Source organism: Brachycentrus maculatus, unplaced genomic scaffold, assembly GCF_059751285.1.
Source record: "Brachycentrus maculatus isolate JH-2025_06_01 unplaced genomic scaffold, ASM5975128v1 h1tg000077l, whole genome shotgun sequence".
NCBI lineage: Eukaryota > Metazoa > Arthropoda > Insecta > Trichoptera > Brachycentridae > Brachycentrus > Brachycentrus maculatus.
In genome coordinates this window covers 894,174-913,179 of record NW_028280831.1, presented here as the reverse complement: position 1 = coordinate 913,179, position 19,006 = coordinate 894,174, and the positions used below count along the sequence as shown (strand labels likewise).

The 19,006-nt window shown below is 29.6% G+C and overlaps 1 protein-coding gene and 1 long non-coding RNA gene across 2 annotated transcripts; both read left to right on the top strand.

Moving 5' to 3' along the window:
- Positions 1-4,647: 4,647 nt before the first annotated feature.
- On the top strand, positions 4,648-12,904 carry Cyp4c3 (Cytochrome P450 4c3). The gene is made up of 8 exons (XM_088257286.1): positions 4,648-4,710; positions 5,366-5,482; positions 5,571-5,730; positions 7,268-7,337; positions 8,629-8,947; positions 10,032-10,272; positions 10,793-10,972; positions 12,684-12,904. Exons 1-8 carry the CDS (start codon positions 4,663-4,665, stop codon positions 12,848-12,850), a joined length of 1,302 nt encoding a protein of 433 aa, XP_088113412.1. The 5' UTR covers positions 4,648-4,662; the 3' UTR covers positions 12,851-12,904.
- A 281-nt stretch (positions 12,905-13,185) lies between these two features.
- Positions 13,186-17,276, top strand: LOC148311086 (uncharacterized). The gene is made up of 5 exons (XR_015837314.1): positions 13,186-13,771; positions 15,233-15,320; positions 15,850-16,000; positions 16,615-16,812; positions 17,142-17,276. It is a non-coding gene; the product is annotated as an uncharacterized LOC148311086 (long non-coding RNA).
- The last annotated feature ends 1,730 nt before the right edge of the window (positions 17,277-19,006 follow it).

The following is a 19,006-nucleotide window of genomic DNA, read 5'->3' as shown; positions in this document are numbered from 1 at the left end:
TTATAAAAAATAAAAATCAATACAAAAAAAGATCCCACAAAGGCATGGCCTGTGTGTGGGTATACAAAATAAATAGTCATAGTACAGGGTATAAGGGTATAGGTTTCTAAGTATAATTAGTTAATACAAAATACAAAAAACTTAATTTAAATACAAAAAAAATACTTGACTCTCAGTGAGCAATTTTTTTTTTAAAATTAAAACATAAACATAAAAAAGATGACAAAGTATAAAAGTAAAAAGCTAGCGATCATGTGCTAAATGAAAAAGGAACTTAAATCTGTCTCTTTTATAAATAATCTAAGCAAATTTTTAAATTTACACGAACTTAGGGAATTAACATCTAACAAATAGTCTTTGTGGAATAAGTTGAACAGTTTTGGAGCTATGAAAAATGAGTGTCTTTGCGCAAGTCTGGATTTACAAAAAGGGATTTCTAATAAATTATTAATTCGTTGGCTAGATCTATTATTATTTTTAGGAAATAAATGTTGGCGCAAATAAACATATTTTAGACACTGTTGGCAATAGATTTCTCGTAGCTCCAAAAGTTCGGCTTCCTGAAATAATTGGTTGGAAGGAAAAGTAGAATTTTTTTTAAGCATGATTTTAATAATAAGTTTTTGGACTGTTTCTAAAGGCTTTAAATGAATATTGAATGCTCCCCCCCATCCAATTTTTCCATAACAAAGAGAAGACTGTACAAGTGCATGATAGACCATTTTGTTGGTGTTAGGATGGACATAACTAGACAAACGTTTAAAAATATATGTCAGATACCTAAGTTTGTTCACAATTTTTTCTATGTGCTGGTTCCATTTGAGTTGACAATCTATTGTTAGACCCAAATATTTTGTCGACTTTTCAGATTTCATTTTTACACAGTTATTACATATGTCGAGGTTACAATTTTTGTTATGAAACATGATGTTAAGATTCGATGAAGGGGCTGACGAGTAAGAATTGTAAAAAGGTATGAATAAAGTTTTTTCACAATTAAGAGAAAGGAGGTTCCGATCTAGCCACTCTTTGATTACTGTTATACATTTGTTGGCTTTGCTGGCTGTCTCTTCCCAGGATTTACCTTGTACAATTATTGCGGTATCATCAGCGTAGGAGAACAGTTTACCAGGTACATCGATATTACAAAGATTGTTAATATAAATTAGAAACAATAAAGGACCGAGCACATTCACTTAGTGTAATACCAATTTTTTTTTTTTTTTTTTTTTTTCTTTATTTAAAATTCTTTTGCATTACATAAATTCAAAAACAAAAAATATTTATAAAAAATAAAAATAAATACAAAAAAAGATCCCACAAAGGCATGGCCTGTGTGTGGGTATACAAAATAAATAGTCATAGTACAGGGTATAAGGGTATAGGTTTCTAAGTATAATTAGTTAATACAAAATACAAAAAACTTAAATTAAATACAATAAAAATAAAAATAAAAATACTTGACTCTCAGTGAGCAATTTTTAATTTTTTTATTTTTTTTAATTAAAACTTAAACATAAAAAAGATGACAAAGTAAAAAAGTAAAAAGCTAGCGATCATGTTCTAAATGAAAAAGGAACTTAAATCTGTCTCTTTTATAAATAATCTAAGCAAATTTTTTAATTTACACGAACTTAGGGAATTAACATCTAATAAATAGTCTTAATAATAAACATCTTTCATTCATCAAACATGAATTATAAGTGTATTAAACAAACTACAATATATTATTTTTCCGCTATTTTATAACATTATGTTATTATTCCTCAATAGTCAGTTCAGTCTAGAAGTATATTTTAATCGCCATACAACTCTTTTGTTCAATAATTTTACTGTTTATAATTTTATTATACTGTATTATAATATTTGAGCAAAGATTTGTGAGTTGAACATAACATTTCTTAGATGTTTTTTTGTAGCCTTCGTGAAGAATGTAAAAAATAAATAAACATTAAGATTTTTTTTTACCAGCGAAAAACGGGGGTGAGAGATGTTCCTCGCAAAACATTATATACCAGCACCCCAAAAGTAGGATTCTACCAAATCCGGTAATAGAACAATTCTATTCAATAGTTATCCCTAGTGTAAACAGACCGCTTAATAATTCTTGTACAATGCAAACATATTTTCGAGGAAAGCGTAATGTTATTCCTCTTGTTATGGGGTGGAATGCAATCACAATAGGGGATGCACCAGATAACAAATATCTAGCTACCTATTTTATTACTGCTCAGCCAGGGTAGATCTATTATGTACTTACCAAATCACCCCAAATCTAAAAACATATTTTTTCATTCTGAGAAGCATTTTTTTCCGTAATTGATTGAAAGTTATTATATTTATTTGAAAGTTTTATTTAAGTTCTTTGTGTCAAAATTTACAGAATTATACATATGATACAAAAGTTAAGTTTGAAAAATAATGTTTGTTTTTTTTTGTTATTTTTTATGTATTTGTATGTCATCAAAATATGCAATTAATGGAAATGTTTTAATTTTAATTTTTAAATAACATTTTTTTTAAAGACATCCGCATGTGTTGTGATGTGTCAAGCATGTTTATCTACCGAACTGGAGATCCATGGTTCAACTCCCAGGGAGATTAAAATAAATTTAATCAGTTTTGACTCTCATATTTAATGAATATTACATTAATATGAGAGTTACAATAATTACACTCTGGACAGTTAGAATAATCGCAGTACTGATCACCTTACTTTCATGCAATTAATGATTAACATAATAATGCGTCGATACGATATACGCTAAGTACTCTAAACACCAATTAATTACATTTACGAGTATTTTCTTCACAATCTCTTACTTAAACCTAAGACCTATTTTTTATACCCAAACCAAAATTACACACACACATATATCGAAAGCCCAGTTGTGTATGTTTGTGTAAAAAACTAAAACTAATAATCCCTTTTTTAAAAGTAACCCTTACTTCATCTGATTGGAAAATTAGCATCAATATTCAAATAAGGGTGAAAATTGAAGTTAAAAGGTTCTGATTAAAATAAGCTAATAAATTTGATGTGGCGACAGAATGCAATCTGAGGTGAATTAGCATAAAATTCGTATCATTTGAGTTTGTAAGGAACGCCCATCAACAGATGTCAGATATAAGGAGAACATAAAACCACATGCTATATGTAAATTGAAAATGATGGGGGATCATGATCGTAATGGAACTATGCTATAAAACTAATTCTCTCTTAACGATAAAAATTAACATATAAACATTTAGGATAACAATGCATTAGCAGAACTGTGATTCACAAACCATTTTATAGCAATCTGATTTCACTAATATTTTTTTTTCATAAATTGATTACATAGTCACTTTGTAATAATATCCATCCATTTTAAATATGAGTTTTACTCAGAAAATAAATACCACTATTTCTTAAAATTTATTGTGACACGTGTTTTAATGCATTCAACACCGAGTCACAAAAGAATTTAAGAAAAAGTTGTATTACCAAGTAAAACTTAAATTCTAAATAAATTTATTTTACTCGGATATTTAAAAATATGTATTTATTTATATATGTATGTGATCATCATCATCTGGTCAATGTCTCCATACAATGACAACAGGGCAATCAATGCATATGATCGACGTGGTGTTATATATTATTTTAAATCACAGCTTTCAGTGATGAACTTCATATAGAATATATGAAGCTATTGTTAAAATATCATAAACTTTTCGTATGCATATAATTTTTTTGACGAAACCCCACTAATTGAATTTGGCAATTATAATATGATCTCAGTGAACAAAACTTACAGCCATACTAATTGTTCGTCTTTCATAATACACGCATGACACGACACTCTAAAATTTCTCTTTTATTACACTATTAACAATTGACAAGATATGTGAAGTGGGGTATGCTTCGATATTACTTTCAAAACCGTAAACCGTGGTGAATTGACTCATTTACTTTTGAAGTATTGACATATCTACATGTATACATTAAACATTGTGTAAAAGTTCAAATATTCAAAGTTATTTTAGCTAAAACAACCCCTTGTTTTATGTAAAAATAGTAAAAACTCGCGAATAAAATGTCTATTATTTTAAAATATCTGTATGTGTTAACCGGTGGTGTTTGGTCGAAGTACTGTCAAAGATTACCACTATTAGTGACTTTTAGTTTATTGATTATTGTTATATCTTTAGTTTACTATAACTGGAAAAGAAGAAGACTTGTGAAGTTGATCGGCAAGATACCTGGTCCATGGGCGATGCCTTTTATTGGAAACTGCATTGAATTGCAATGTGGACACGATGGTAAGTATTTAAATATTTAACAACATCAATATTATTATTTTAAATTATATCAGACACTGGATTATTCACCGTACGGATGATATGTCAATTTTCTTAAAGTGTTTTAACTTGATTTAAAACATGTGTGTGGAACTCTGAGCATCCTTACGATCGTATGCAGGTTGTAAGCCCTAGGATGTTCAGACTTAAACATAAATATGTTTCATATCAAATTGACACATTAAAAAAATACTTGTAGCAAATCTATGAACATAAAATTTTCAAGTAAATCGCTCCAATTTTCTTCTAGAAATATATGAAAGGTTAACTGGAATTCGTACTCTATGGGGCAAGCGCCAAGGTTTAAATAAGGGTTGGATGGGCATTAAACCTTACGTACTCGTTTCTGAAGCCTCAACTGTGGAGGTAAGTATTTATTCTATTTGATTTATATTATTTTCATAAATCATTGGACGCAAAATATATTGATACGGCCAAATGTTTGCATGTCAATTGAAATACGTACATACATGTGTAGAAGAAGCCATTAACTTTAATTTTACATATAACTAAACTTAGAACTCAAAAATCTTACGATGAAACTAATATCTTGTATGACATAGATATGTTTAGTATTATTCGTAGATCATATTAATTAATTAATAAAGTTAGTTTTAAAATTTAAGAGAAAAATTTCAAGGGAATATACCAAAAAACATTGGATTTTTTTTTTCTGATGTCAGTTTCCGAAGTTATGTAAGCAGTCAATAAATAGACACTGATACATATTTTTTTTTAATTACGTACACTCAAATGTTGAACCATTTAAATTTTTGGTACCCGATGATGTAACTTGTTTTTTATATTGAATTTTAAGATTTTTGCGTCACATTTTAGTAGACCTTCGTTGAAATTTAACTAAAATTATCAAAAGTCTAGTACCGGATATTAGGGATGTAGCTCGTTCTTTAGAAAAAATAATTACAATAATTTTTTCATGTGAAGTTATATTCGAATCATTGGAATGACTTTACAATTTTTTTATTTGTGATATTATTATTTTTTTATTTTTTTATTGTAGCCAATTTTAAGTAGCTCTAAACACGTGGATAAAAGCTCTGAGTATATTTACTTGAGGCCTTGGCTCGGCACAGGATTACTCACAAGTTCTGGATATAAATGGAGGCATAGAAGAAAGGTATTACAACTACTTCCTTAAGTTCCACCCATTGAAATACTGTATACGTTTTCTCTTTATTTCAAGTAACAGTACATATATTTTACAGATTCTCACGCCCGCGTTTCATTTCAAGATATTGGACAACTTCATAGACATTTTCTATGAACACAGTTACATCTTAGTTAATAAGATGGAAAAAGAAGTGTGCAATGGACCTTTCAACATATTTCCTTATGTCACATTATGCACGCTTGATATAATTTGTGGTAAGATAGATTCATAAATACCCTATACTTGATTCATTCGCCATAAGTCAAATGCAGCTTTCTTAAATTTAGAGCTGAAATTAAACATACCAATGAAACAGATATAAAGTCATTAGTCAATTTATGAAAGTCGCTTTCGCATTTGAAAAATATGGACCCCAGGAGGGCTTCAGATTTAAATTAGTCTGAACATAACTGAATTGTTTTTGTAACATAAAATGGATAGTATTAAATTGTAAAAGAAAAACACTTGTTTTTTACCACTTCAGTTTATTTTATTATAACGACTAGTTTCCGAAGCTATGCTTCTATCTTCACGTCTGAATATAAACTGAGTTTTTATTTAGACCTGAAGATGGACGCATAGCTTCCGAAAGTAGTCGTTTTAATAAAATAAACTCAAACCACAAAGTGAATGCCGAAACAATAAATAAAATATGGATAGTATTAGTTGTTGTAAGGAAACCAGCTTATATGTAAATATGTATAATATTTTCATAAATATCGAATTTTCATCATATTTTTTAAACTAATTTTCCGGTAATACTACTAATTTTAGATACATAAGTACATCCACCTCATCTTCTTCTCTTTCTCGACAGTACATCTCGGGGTATGGTCACATACCCGCCAATTATTTTGACTCCTCACCCAATCGCTTTCAAGTATTCAACATACTCGATCATGCCAAGTTTTCCTTGGTCTTACTTTGCTCTTTTTTCCAACTGCGTTGACCTCATAAGTTTATTTTACCGTTCTTTCCTCACTCATTCGTTCTATATGTCCAAACCATTTAAACACACCTATCTTAAATATAACATATCGTAGGTATACTGGCAAAAAACGTTAATTTAAAATAATAAAAAAGCTAAGTCTTAAATCCCTGTTATTTAAATTTTTTAGCCTGAATGAAATACTTTTTATGAAACTTAAAGATGAATTTTCTTTTAAAACCGAATACATATGACATTTCAAACTACTTGGTGTATTTTTCCAGTTTATAGAACGTTGAAAACTTTATAATACTGCATCATTAAGTCAAAATTTTGAGTTGAGTTCGTTATTTGCCAGTACACTCACGATATGAGCTCACTCCTTTCAAGAACGTCATAAAACAAAAATCGTAAATTTTCATTTGTGCATGTTTTCGAAATGCCCAGAAAATTTACTATATCCCAGCAAAAGAGGCATATTTTTTAACTTAATATTTACCCGCTACAGGGCAGAAGGTGTTGTTTTTGCATTTTGAAGAAAAGGTATTGTTTAATTATTTTTTTAATACTAATTATTTATCAAATGGAGAAAAAACCTTCAGGTTTTACCTAAAAAGATATGTTGCACACTAAAAAGTTCAATAAGTGGCTTGATATTTATTTTTAATACATTGTATTATATTTTGAAACTTTGAAAACGATCTCCTGAAAAATCAAGTTTTGTGATTTATGACGTTCTTGAAAGGAGTGAGCGATATGTATACTTACCTTTAATATGTATGTTTTGGAAATGTTGAAATAAAATTGTGAATTTTCGTTCATAGAAACGGCGATGGGAAGAAAGGTGAACGCTCAAAGCGATAGCGAATCCGAGTACGTGAAAGCCATCTATGAGTAAGTAGTGGAAGTATTTTGGGGACCCTAAGAAGGCGCTTTATCGTCCCCACGCACCCGTGCGCGGCTACACTATATCAATTTATTTATCCATCCACTCGGAAAATGGAGCGCTCTTGCGTTATATTTCCACAAGAGATACTATTATTTTTGCCGGAGATACTATTACGTTCGTCTCCCCAGTGTATAACGTTCTGTGTACCTTATGATTGAAATGTATTTCGCACATAATACAGGCGCAAGTGATAGGCAATCATGATACGTCAGTCAGATGTTCATTCGATCATAATCTGACAGTATGGAAAATATTCGTCAGTTTTATTTTTCGAATAACTCGCATCCGAAGATATAAATTGCCACATGTGAAAAATACAAACAAACAAACGAAAAAGATAGACTTGTTTCATCAATTTTCATAATTTTAACTTGTGCTTTACTTGGTAAATATCACTTTTTAAAATGAAAATATGACAGTGGTTTTTACCAAGGTATTTACCAAGTAAAACCAATTTTTTTTTTATTTACATAAATAGCATACATTTATTTAAAGAACAATTTTAAACCTATTCAAAATATTTTTTGCAGAGACCCACCAAGTCACCTTGTGTGTCTTGTCGGTGTTGTTCTTTTTACGTACATTTTTATTGTTTTTATCTATTTTAACCTAATATAGGTACACACAAAAAAGAGAGAGAAAATTAAGAACAAAAACCATTTTTCAATTTTCATAGAATTACCTTTCGATCATTTACCCATTCCTTTATTTTGCCTTTGTTCCACATTTTATTTTGACCTCTAACCTCCGTTTAAAATGGATAGACCACAAAGTGACTGCCAATTCAATTTATGTAAATATTTTTAGATATTTTACACTAGGTATATCATATGTTTATCTATTTATTTGATTTAAAAGTGTCGTGAATTGAATTATTATATTTTCTTTATATTTCATATATCATTTAATATTTTTATTAATTTACAGTGTCATTGAAATATAATGTTGTAATTATTACTTCATTTACACACTTTATTATAAGCAATATAATTGGTCGTATATAACGAATATTATTTCGTTCTTGCCTCTTGATTTTGATGATATTTTTCGCTTCCATAACGAAATTTTGTGCCAGTTTTAGTCATTTAAAATTATAATTTAGATAATTATCATCGGCCCGGATTTTAAACGGTAGTTTATGGATTTTCTCTTGTCATTTTAAATTACCTCATTCGAATCGGAAGAATACATTAATGATAACAATATGTATTAATTACATATTTTTTCAAATTCCAGAATGGGAAGCATTGTTCTCGAGAGACAATCAAAGCTTTGGCTCCAGCAAGATTGGGTTTTTAAAATGACGAAAAACTACGAAAAACATCAAAAGTGTTTGAAGATTCTACACGACTTCTCTTACAAAGTCATTCGAGAGCGTAAAGAAGAAATAGCGAGAGAAAAACTCTTTGAAGTATGCGACCAACCACAGGATGAAGATAGTCTATTCACTAAGAAGAAGCTCGCTTTCTTAGACTTGCTTATAGAAGCTTCACAGGATGGTGCTTTACTGAGTACGGATGATATCAGAGAAGAAGTGGATACATTTATGTTTGAAGTATGTTGCAATAATTTTTTTTCTGATATTAAAAATTATATATAAAAATATTATTTAATATAAATTATGTATATATATATTAAAAATATAAAATTAGGTCACTATATCAACACTCTCTTTATCATTCATCGTCCACATTGTGCAATACCACTTAAAATTAATGATGAATGATAAGGAGAGAGTTATATTACCATACGACAAAGTTAACAATACTTTTAAAATACAAAATACGCTATATCAACAGCTAAGAAAACAGGTGAACGACCAACCATTGTTCAAGTAAGAGGTCCATGGTTCGATCTCCACTTACACTTACTTATTGTTCTTGTCTGAAAATCTTAAGGTACATATTACACGTGTATAATACAAATTTAAATATTTATGTAGGTATGTATTCAAAGAAATAACAATTTTTTTTTACTTTAAAAAGTAATATGCCTGCGAATAAGTTTAATAAATTCATGAAAATTTATTAAAATCGTGCAAAAAAGATCGCAAATAACAATGCAAATCATTAAATTGCGAAACAAAATACCACTGATTACTGAAACTCGTAATTTTTTATTGCATAATTTTTCGCGTTTAATGATATTTTTGTATCAACCAAGCACTCAAGTAACGGAGGGAAATAAATTAATGTTTAAAAAGGTAATAAAATCTATTTATTTGTATTTTTTCTGAAGTTAAGCATAATAAGTATACATTGTTATATTGTATATTTCTCTGCAATACTCAACAACGAATATAAATAAGAATCAGAAACAAATAAGCTAAAAACGGGGATGAGAAGATGAAAGGTCAAAATAATAAATTAGATCCATACAATTTACAATTATTTAAATATACTTTTCATAGCCTTGTTTAATATCCAGTGTATTTATGTGTTTTTAAATTATTTCGTTTGCAAGCATTTTTCTTATTCATATGATGTCTTTTCTTTATCATAAACACATATTTTACATGCTTAATCTGTTTTCTCACGTTTTTTTGGCTAAGTCATGTTTTATTTTCCATTGTCCTTTCCATCTGTAGTTTGTTATTTTATTAATTTTGTTCAAGCCTTGTTTTCTAATTACCATTTTAGGGCCACGATACAACATCGGCCGGTCTGAGCTGGTGCTTGTACCTTCTTGGATGCCACCAAGATATTCAGCAGAAAGCCGTAGAAGAACTGGATTTGATATTCGATGGAAACATCGACAGGAAACCGTCTATGAAAGAACTATTCGAAATGAAATACTTAGAATGCTGCATCAAAGAGGCTCTCCGGCTGTTTCCGAGTGTACCAATAATTGCAAGATATCTGAACGAAGATGTACAAATAGGTAAAATATATTTTAAAATAATTTTCCCTAAATTCGTCGGGTTATGGTCCTGTGACGCGGAATCTTGAGTCAGAGTTTCTCGGTTCGAACCCACTCTACCACAATTTTATTTTTTATTTTTATTTTTATTCGGGAATTGTACAGCTTTACACTTAAAAAAGTATATAATAAACAATAGTTACATTAACAATAATAAACATTACATTACATTAACGAAAAAAGTTACATTAATAAAAATAAAGCCAATTAAACATTTGACATTTATGTTATAATAACAATTAAAAACATTCAGAGATAAAAAAAGGGTATTTTGATAATTTGATACCTATTTCTAATAATAAACTAATAGTAAATATGTAAAAAAAAACAAATATTTCTCTTTTCATTTCAAAAAAGAAAAAAATACGTTTGTATTTCTGAAGAATTCTCTGCACAAACTGTTGTTTGTCATGACAGATATTCAACCTTAATTGATAGTTGGGGACTAAAAAAAATATTTCATCCCTATTAATTTTTTCAGGAGATTACTTGGTTCCGGCTGGAACAACAGCTATGATAGTGACCCACATGCTGCACCGGGACCCTAAAGCTTTTCCAAATCCGGAAGTATTTGACCCAGAGAGGTTTTTACCTGACAACTGTAGAGGGCGACATCCTTACGCTTATATCCCATTTAGTGCTGGTCCAAGAAACTGTATAGGTAACGTTATAAATACGCGCAATAAAGACTATATCTGATTAAGATTTTACCCAAGAATTTATAATACGCATATCAGTATGCATATTAATATAATATTCCATGTAGAATATTGTGTAAATAGATTTTATTTTATATTTTGTATATTAAAAGCACTGTTAACTTTGTGGTATGGTAATATAACACTCTCCCTATCATTCATCATCGTTCATAGAGTCTCTACATTTGACCTGATGATGGAATGATTATTCTGAAACCGGTAGTCAAACCGGTAGAAGTAGTGTTTTAAGTGGTATTACACAAAGTGATCGATGAATGATAAGGAAAATGTTACCCTATACTTGACTCATTTGCCTTAAAATTAAGTACAGGTTTCTTAAATTTTGAGCTGAAATTAAACATAATAATGACATTAAATTCTTGTTGTTAAAAAACACTAAAAGCTACTGATATGCTGAATTTAAATACTTCGGTCCTCTTTCAATTAAAGCAACCCTTCTGCAATGACAATTTTAAGTTCAAACTCTGAATTTTATTCATTATTTTGAGAAATAAATAGACTTTGTTTTTTTGATCCACTCACATTTTTATTAACAACCAACTAGTTTCGGCAACAACCTGTTGAAGCGGGCAACAGGTTGTTGCCGAAACTAGTTGGTTGTGAATAAAAATGTGAATTTTATTGATCAAATACTGTATATTTAGACCAATTTTCCATACAAAATTGTCTTGAGGCATTCAAAATGTGGATACAAGTATTAAGACGATGACTACTTTGAAATCCGTGGATTGCAATGATATTCAACTCGGGATTTCCGACCACAGTAAAATGTAGAAAAATGACATATCTTGGTCACGTCCTACGTGGCAAAGAGTAAGTACCCTTGGGATAGTATTGTACGAAAGTAGCGCTTTATAAATTTTCCCATACTTTTATTTTTATCATACCAAATTTCTTAAACTCATTCTCAAGGGTAAGGTAGAAGAAAGACACAGCAGAAGGCAACTGTCATATGAGACAGGAATAAGAAGAGTCTAGGAGCTATTCCGGAGAGCCAAGGATATGACCTACCACTTCGTTCTTCCCAAGAAAGAACACTTTCCATTCCTCACCATAACACATCATTCTTAAGCAATTCCTTCTCTGGCCAGATTATGGAATGAATTACCTCTTCTTGTAAAAAATGCACCTTTTCTAATAACTTTTAAGAAACATCTGAGACATTACTATTTATCATTAGAACCCTGTCTAAACCTCCTCCCTTAGTTTTTCTCTCTACCTCCTTCCCTAAACTCTATTTTTCCTTTGCCGTCATTATTATCATCAATTTGTAATTTACGTTTTTTTTAAATGTTCAAGAACTATCTACCCTCTGATTGCAAACAGCTATAAGTATATGGTATCAAACGTTTTAATCAATATCACTTATCTGTTTTTGGTTGGTTGAAAGATATTGCTTTTTAGCAATAATATGTACTTATTTCTATTATGTACATGAAGTTTAAATAAATAACTAGACCTTCGCTATGGTGATCGTCAAGGTCCGGTCCAGACAGGACACTTAAAGAACTATAAATACATGTAAAAAAAACTTACCAATTTTAGTCATATTATTTTCATCGTTTTATTGAATTTGACTAAATGATAATTAACAATGAACATGAAATATTTTACTACATATATAAAAAATAGTATTTTTATTTCGCATTTTAGGACAAAGATTTGCTATGCTCGAAGAAAAAGTTGTGCTATCGACAATACTGAGGAAATATCGCATAGAATCAGTGGATAGACGAGAAGATCTTACTCTTTTGGGAGAACTAATTCTTAGACCCAAAAACGGATTGAGATTGAAGATTTACCCTAGAATTGGAAAATAAAGCAAAATACATTTTTGATAAATAAATTGTGTGATTTAATAAAATATAACACTAACCAATATTATCAGTTTTATTTCCAAATATATAACTTTTTCACCTGTCTGGGAATATGGCCGTACATAGTCGTCCAAACAAAATTTTACTCTAAGAAGTATGGGCCTACGGCCGCGCTTATAACTAAAGCCCGGTGATATTAACATATACAATGACACTTGTACTGACATCTGTGGTTGTATTTTAAAACTAGTCTTCAGATTATTTTCTGTTTTACTCACATTTTACTTAAAACAAAGTTTTGTTTTGTGACGCCATCGTAATGACGCTGCCAAAGAAAACCCATGAAATAAAACATTAATCATTTTATATAAATCATGTTTCCAAGTGCAGTTTTTTTATTCAAGATAATATGTTGCTATAAAGAATATGATATAAAATTATAAATAAAATAAAAACTCACTCTCTGACAGGTTAAATGCAGGTCATTTAATACACATCGTAATCATACAGGAGAAAGTAAGCAAATGCATTTTTTTTTTCAAAAACGTGATCATTGACTATTTGATATCTTATTTGGAAGCTTAGCATCCGAAACTAGTCGTCATAAAGTAAACTCAAGTGGTAAAAAAAAACAAGTGATTTGTTTAATAATTTCATCATTATGCGTGTTTAAGTATAATAAATATTAGTGACATAAATTTAATACACTTTTCGTGTACATGCCAATTTTTTATTTTAACCTTATCTGTCAAATCGTGTGCAAATAAATATATCGCCTCTATTTAAACAATTGCATTGCAATTGGAGGAGCAATCATATACTTAGCTATGTGACCATCATTAGACTATTCAAACTTATAATAATTACAATAAATGATGGTAACTTTAAAACAATTGCTATGCATTTCCTTCATGATCTATTGGGGTAAGTTTAAATTATGCCCATTATAATAAGTATAATAAGTAATAATAACCTCATGAGTTCCTATTTGATTTTAATTTATCACGAAAAATGTATATATTTCGTTCACTCCTTTCAACAACGTCAAAAATCAAAAAATTAGATTTTTCAGGAGATCGTTTTTAAATTTTAAGAATATAATAAAATGTATTTAAAATAAATATCAAGCCACTTATTGAACTTTTTACTGTGCAACAGATCTTTTTAGGTAAAACTGAAAAGTTTTTCTACATTTGAAAAATATTTAGTATTAAAAAAAAACAATTAAACAATACCTTTTCTTCAAAATGCAAAAACAACACTGTCTGCCCTGTAGCGGGTAAATATTAAGTTAAAAATATGCCGCTTTTGCTGTGATATAGTACATTTTCTGGGCATACCGAAAATATGCATAAATAAAAATTGACGATTTTTGATATATGACGTTGTTGAATGGTGTGAGCGATTTTTGTAAATGCACAATAATACTTATGTGACACCATGTGCTGAAAATGTCACTGTTTTTTGGTGCTCATAGTCTTTACCTGTACAGGTTAACTAAAAAGTATATTACAGCCAGTAGAATACTGGACATCATTCCCATTACCCCCTTTGCCTACAATCGATTTCGGTGGATTTATTTTTAATTGCTTCATTTATTTATTTTTATCAGGTGTCATCTCTATTGTCTACTTACTCAATATTGTGTCAAAAAAATTATGTTCCTGAATTAAACTTTTACAGGCTTTAAAAAAAAAGGTTTTTTTTAAATATTATACAATACAATTTTACATAGTAAAGTATGAATCATAAATATTATTTTTGATTAATTTATTAAACAACCGATCTAATGTGCAAAGGCAAATAGCCGCAAGTTAAAAACAGTAGTTTTGAGATAAACGAGTTTAAAATTAAATTAAAATAATGCTTATTTCCAAAACATGTATAAAATTAATATAATATTGCGGCTATTTGGATAATGAATATCTCAGTAAAGAGAGATATAGAAAACCTGTGATTGTTTATGATAGAGGCCAGTTATAAGAATTTTTTGAGCCGTGTTATGCCAAACAGCCGCAATTTGAATTACGGCTAGTTGCCTTTCTTTACACATAAGTAATATGTATGCACTGGCTAGCTTATTGCTATGAATCAAAATCTAGCAACCAATAAAAAATTGGACTATTAATATTTATGTAAGATTTATAAGCACTACACTGTCCACTAATTTCAGATGTTTAAATATAGGGTACAAACCTGGGCCAATATAATTAGTCTTGTTTTTGGTAGATTGAAAGATATTGCTTCAACCAAATAGGCCCACTTACAAACACTTATGCTTCAAATTATTGTATGTAATTTTAGAATCAGAGTTAATAAACAATGGCAAATGACAAAAAAATGACAATTTATGTAGATAGATAATTTTTATCCTTTATTATCCAGAAATTTATATAATCGATGCAAATGGCAAAGGCCCAGTTGGCAATAATCCATGTACGTGGGGTCCAAGTTATTGGTGTGCAAATATATCGTAAGTGTTAAAATTGTGTATTTATTTATTATTCTAACCCTCACTTCGACTAAATAATAGTTCATAGGCCACCGCATTGGATTGACACGATAACAACTTAATAGTTAGTTCTTTGAAGGTGAGGTGATCAGTCCTGCGCTTCAGATTCTAAGGTCTTAGAGAGGAATCTTTTTCAAGGGGTACAGATAATGTTAGTGAGGGAAATCAGGGTACGGACAAAACTACTTTATGGAAAGGAAATGAACAGAATTTACCATTAATTAAAGAGAAAATGTAGAACTGTAGCAATGACAAGGACACTTTGGGATTCCATACCCACAATTTTAAAAGTTTGCGAAAGACAGATTACCTCTAAACTGTATGAATCCCTTAATTTAGTATTTTCTTTTTTATCTTCTTCTTCTCCTTATCCCCACCCAATGTGCATGAGACCTAACCACAATACTATACTGACAGACAAATTATTTTAGGTATCATAAATATTATATTTCACAAAATATACATGAATGTTTTGTTTTTTAATTTTCAGAAATGCGATAAAATGTGAATCTATTGATTGGTGCCTAAAAAATGTTTGGGGAAGGAATAGTTATCTTAGTGAAACTCCTGAATTAAATTTTAATGCTTGCACAGATTTGGTCAAAATATACAGGAAACAGTTAAATCAATCAAATAATCAGGTAGAAATACTTTATTGATACGTTTTTTTTATTATTTTTTTTTAATCTACAAAACCTTTCTATTCCATTCAAAAAAATGAACAAAAACATATACTTATTTAAAAACTGCCCCCATCTCTACTTGGCTAGTATAGTTCATCCTAGTTTTAACAGTTTTTTTTATGTTTTTGAGTGGAATATAATAAATTTATCTTTATTATCAGACTCTCTTAAAAACTCGTTCTAGAATACATTTTAATAATAAATAAAAAGTTAAATTAATACATCTTCACGCCATCTACACGATTTATTTCTTACTAAAGGTTTGAAAGGTACTTATTTCATATCTAAACCACTTCAAAAGCCATCAGCTGTAAAAGTAATATTTTTAGTTTTCAGTCAATTCACAGGTGGCAGTAATAGTGGAAATAAGTTACAAATAATGTAATGGACGTTTTAAATGACTTTTTGACACCTAGCTACATAATATTTATATTATTATCTGGTATATCTTCATTGTTTATGAATAACAACTATCTACCTACTAAATCTACTGGGCCAGAATGTCTGACCCATATTGTGATTGAGTTTATCATTATGCTATAATTGTAATATTGAAAATCCTTTTTTCATAGAGCGAATTTGAGAAAATCTTTGAAAGATTCTGCAAGTCCCTTAAAATTAAAAATGGTTGGCACAGATGCAAAATTATACTTACCAAAAATCTCCCTGGACTTTTAAAAATATTTAAATCTGGAATTAGTGCACGTGCTGTATGCAAACTACTTGGATTAAACAATTAGCATGTTGTCCATTGCCTTGAAAATGAAACAGTAAGTACTTGACTCAAAATAATTATTTGAATAACATACGGCTCTGATAACTAACAATTTTAGTATCAGGTGGACAATCACAGTACATTACTTCTGAATTTTAATTTTTAATTTTGGCACTCTTGCATCAGTTACAAAGTTACCATACCAATGTTATGATTACCATAATAGTTTTTTTTAATTGACGTAAAGTTAATGTTAAATATATAGTTACACGATTAATTTCCTCTTGGAATTGACAACAATCAGGAATGTTTATATATTTGATATAAAGGTTTAGAAGGATTTGATCTGATTTAAAATTGTAAAACTGTTGTATTATTTTTTAGAGGCAGTTGCAAAGACACTTCGTTCTACAATGGAATAGTTTGTAATCTTAATAATACAAACTTTAGTTTAGGTACTCATATATTTTTATTATTATAATTATAATAGCAACTTAATAATAAAAATAATTGGATTAATAAATTATTTTCTTTAAATGTGTACATTTTTTATTTTTGGTCCGTCTGTAACAAATACCTCCATTATTACGTTTTATTATGACCTTTTTCATAATTATGTTCACTGACAAAAAAAAATTAATTAAATATATTACTACATATATGTATATAAACTGCGCTGGGAATCCATACTGAAGTTACATTCCATCAGAATGTCCAATGTCTTGCAGGGAACCCGCCAGCAAAGCGCAAACTAAAACTGTGGTGCTGTAATGCTTAATTTACTCCATGAAACTTTATAGTGTAATCCGCTTAATCTACTCCATGAAACTTTGTGGAGTAGATAACTATAACATTTCTACAGGACTTTTACAAAAAAAATATGAATATGTATTTCTTTTTTTATTGAATAGAAGGAATGTTAAATTTAATAAATCTACAATAGAAATTTAAAATTATAAATAAAACAGTTGTTTAGTACCACTTATTAGTATTATATTGAGAGTATTATTATAGAGTATTATATTGTTATATATAGTATTATATTGTCCGCCTCCGTAGTGTAATGGTCAGCACGCTCGGCTACCGTTCTGGAGGTCCCGGGTTCGATTCCCAAGGGGGGTAAAATAAATAGAAGTGATTTTTTCACTGTCATATTTATTCAATATTATCCTGGACTGGTACCTGAAGCGGAGGGCTGATCACCTTTCCTTCATGTGTAAACGATCAAGATAACATTGCGTTTATATGACGCAGTGCCCTATGCACCATTGGGGTGCGGATAAGGGTTTAAAAAAAAAAAAAAATTATATTGTTATGACTAGTTTCGGAATTTGGAAGCTACATATGGTTCCATCAACGGGTTTAAATATAAGCTTATATTTAAACCCGTAGATGGAAGAAACTAGTCGTAACAATATAGTACTCAAGTGGTATAAACAGGCGTTTTATTTATAATTTGATAATGTTTTACGACAAAGTGATTGCCAAAACAATAAATAATGAAATTAAAATATTAACTTTCATATGAAATCCTATCCCTGGGAGTAGTTTTCAAATATGTGGACATAGCAATGATGATTTTATTTTTGGCCTGCGATTCCATAAGGACTTAATACTTTTAGGTAGTAAAGATATCTTTAACTCTGGCGAAAGACTTATTTCTAATGACTTAAGCACTGGTTGTTGATCTGTATTGTCAGTTTTTTTTTTCTAAACTCACCATCCACCCGCAAAGGTTATAAAGCCCTGAGGGACTCTCTGTCAGCTGCGCATAGAGAAGAATTTTCAAAAAAATACTAATAAATACAAACTCTATGCAGATTAATGAGAGGGGAGGAGGATGTAAGGACAAAGGCCGACACTTTGTCCCCCACGCCATAGGATCTCCTTAATGCTTCTTTTTTATTATAAAAAAAAAACAATATTTACCAAACTATTGACCAAATTGTCAGGAGGTTAAAGAAGCCAAAAATATAATGGATATTCGATTTTTTACTAAATAAAAATACAGTTTAATTTATCTACGCTATGTAGTTAACACTTCTGAAATGGGCAATGATTATACAGGTTGGCACAAAACGCATGTTATAATTTTTGCAAATGGTGTCGTTATTCAATCATATTTGCATCTGTGAACTAGACAATTGCAGTATACAAACAGATTCAGGGCGGCGCAAAATTAATCATCAAATTTTGTTTTTAAATAATGTTTTTACAGGATAGAAAAAAATAATTTACTGGACTTTTAC

Coding starts and splice junctions, on each gene's coding strand:
- Cyp4c3 (XM_088257286.1), top strand. CDS start 4,663: ATGGGCATTAAACCTTACGTACTCGTTTCTGAAGCCTCAACTGTGGAG. Junction 4,711..5,365: donor CTGAAGCCTCAACTGTGGAG/GTAAGTATTTAT, acceptor TTTTTATTGTAG/CCAATTTTAAGTAGCTCTAA. Junction 5,483..5,570: donor AATGGAGGCATAGAAGAAAG/GTATTACAACTA, acceptor TATATTTTACAG/ATTCTCACGCCCGCGTTTCA.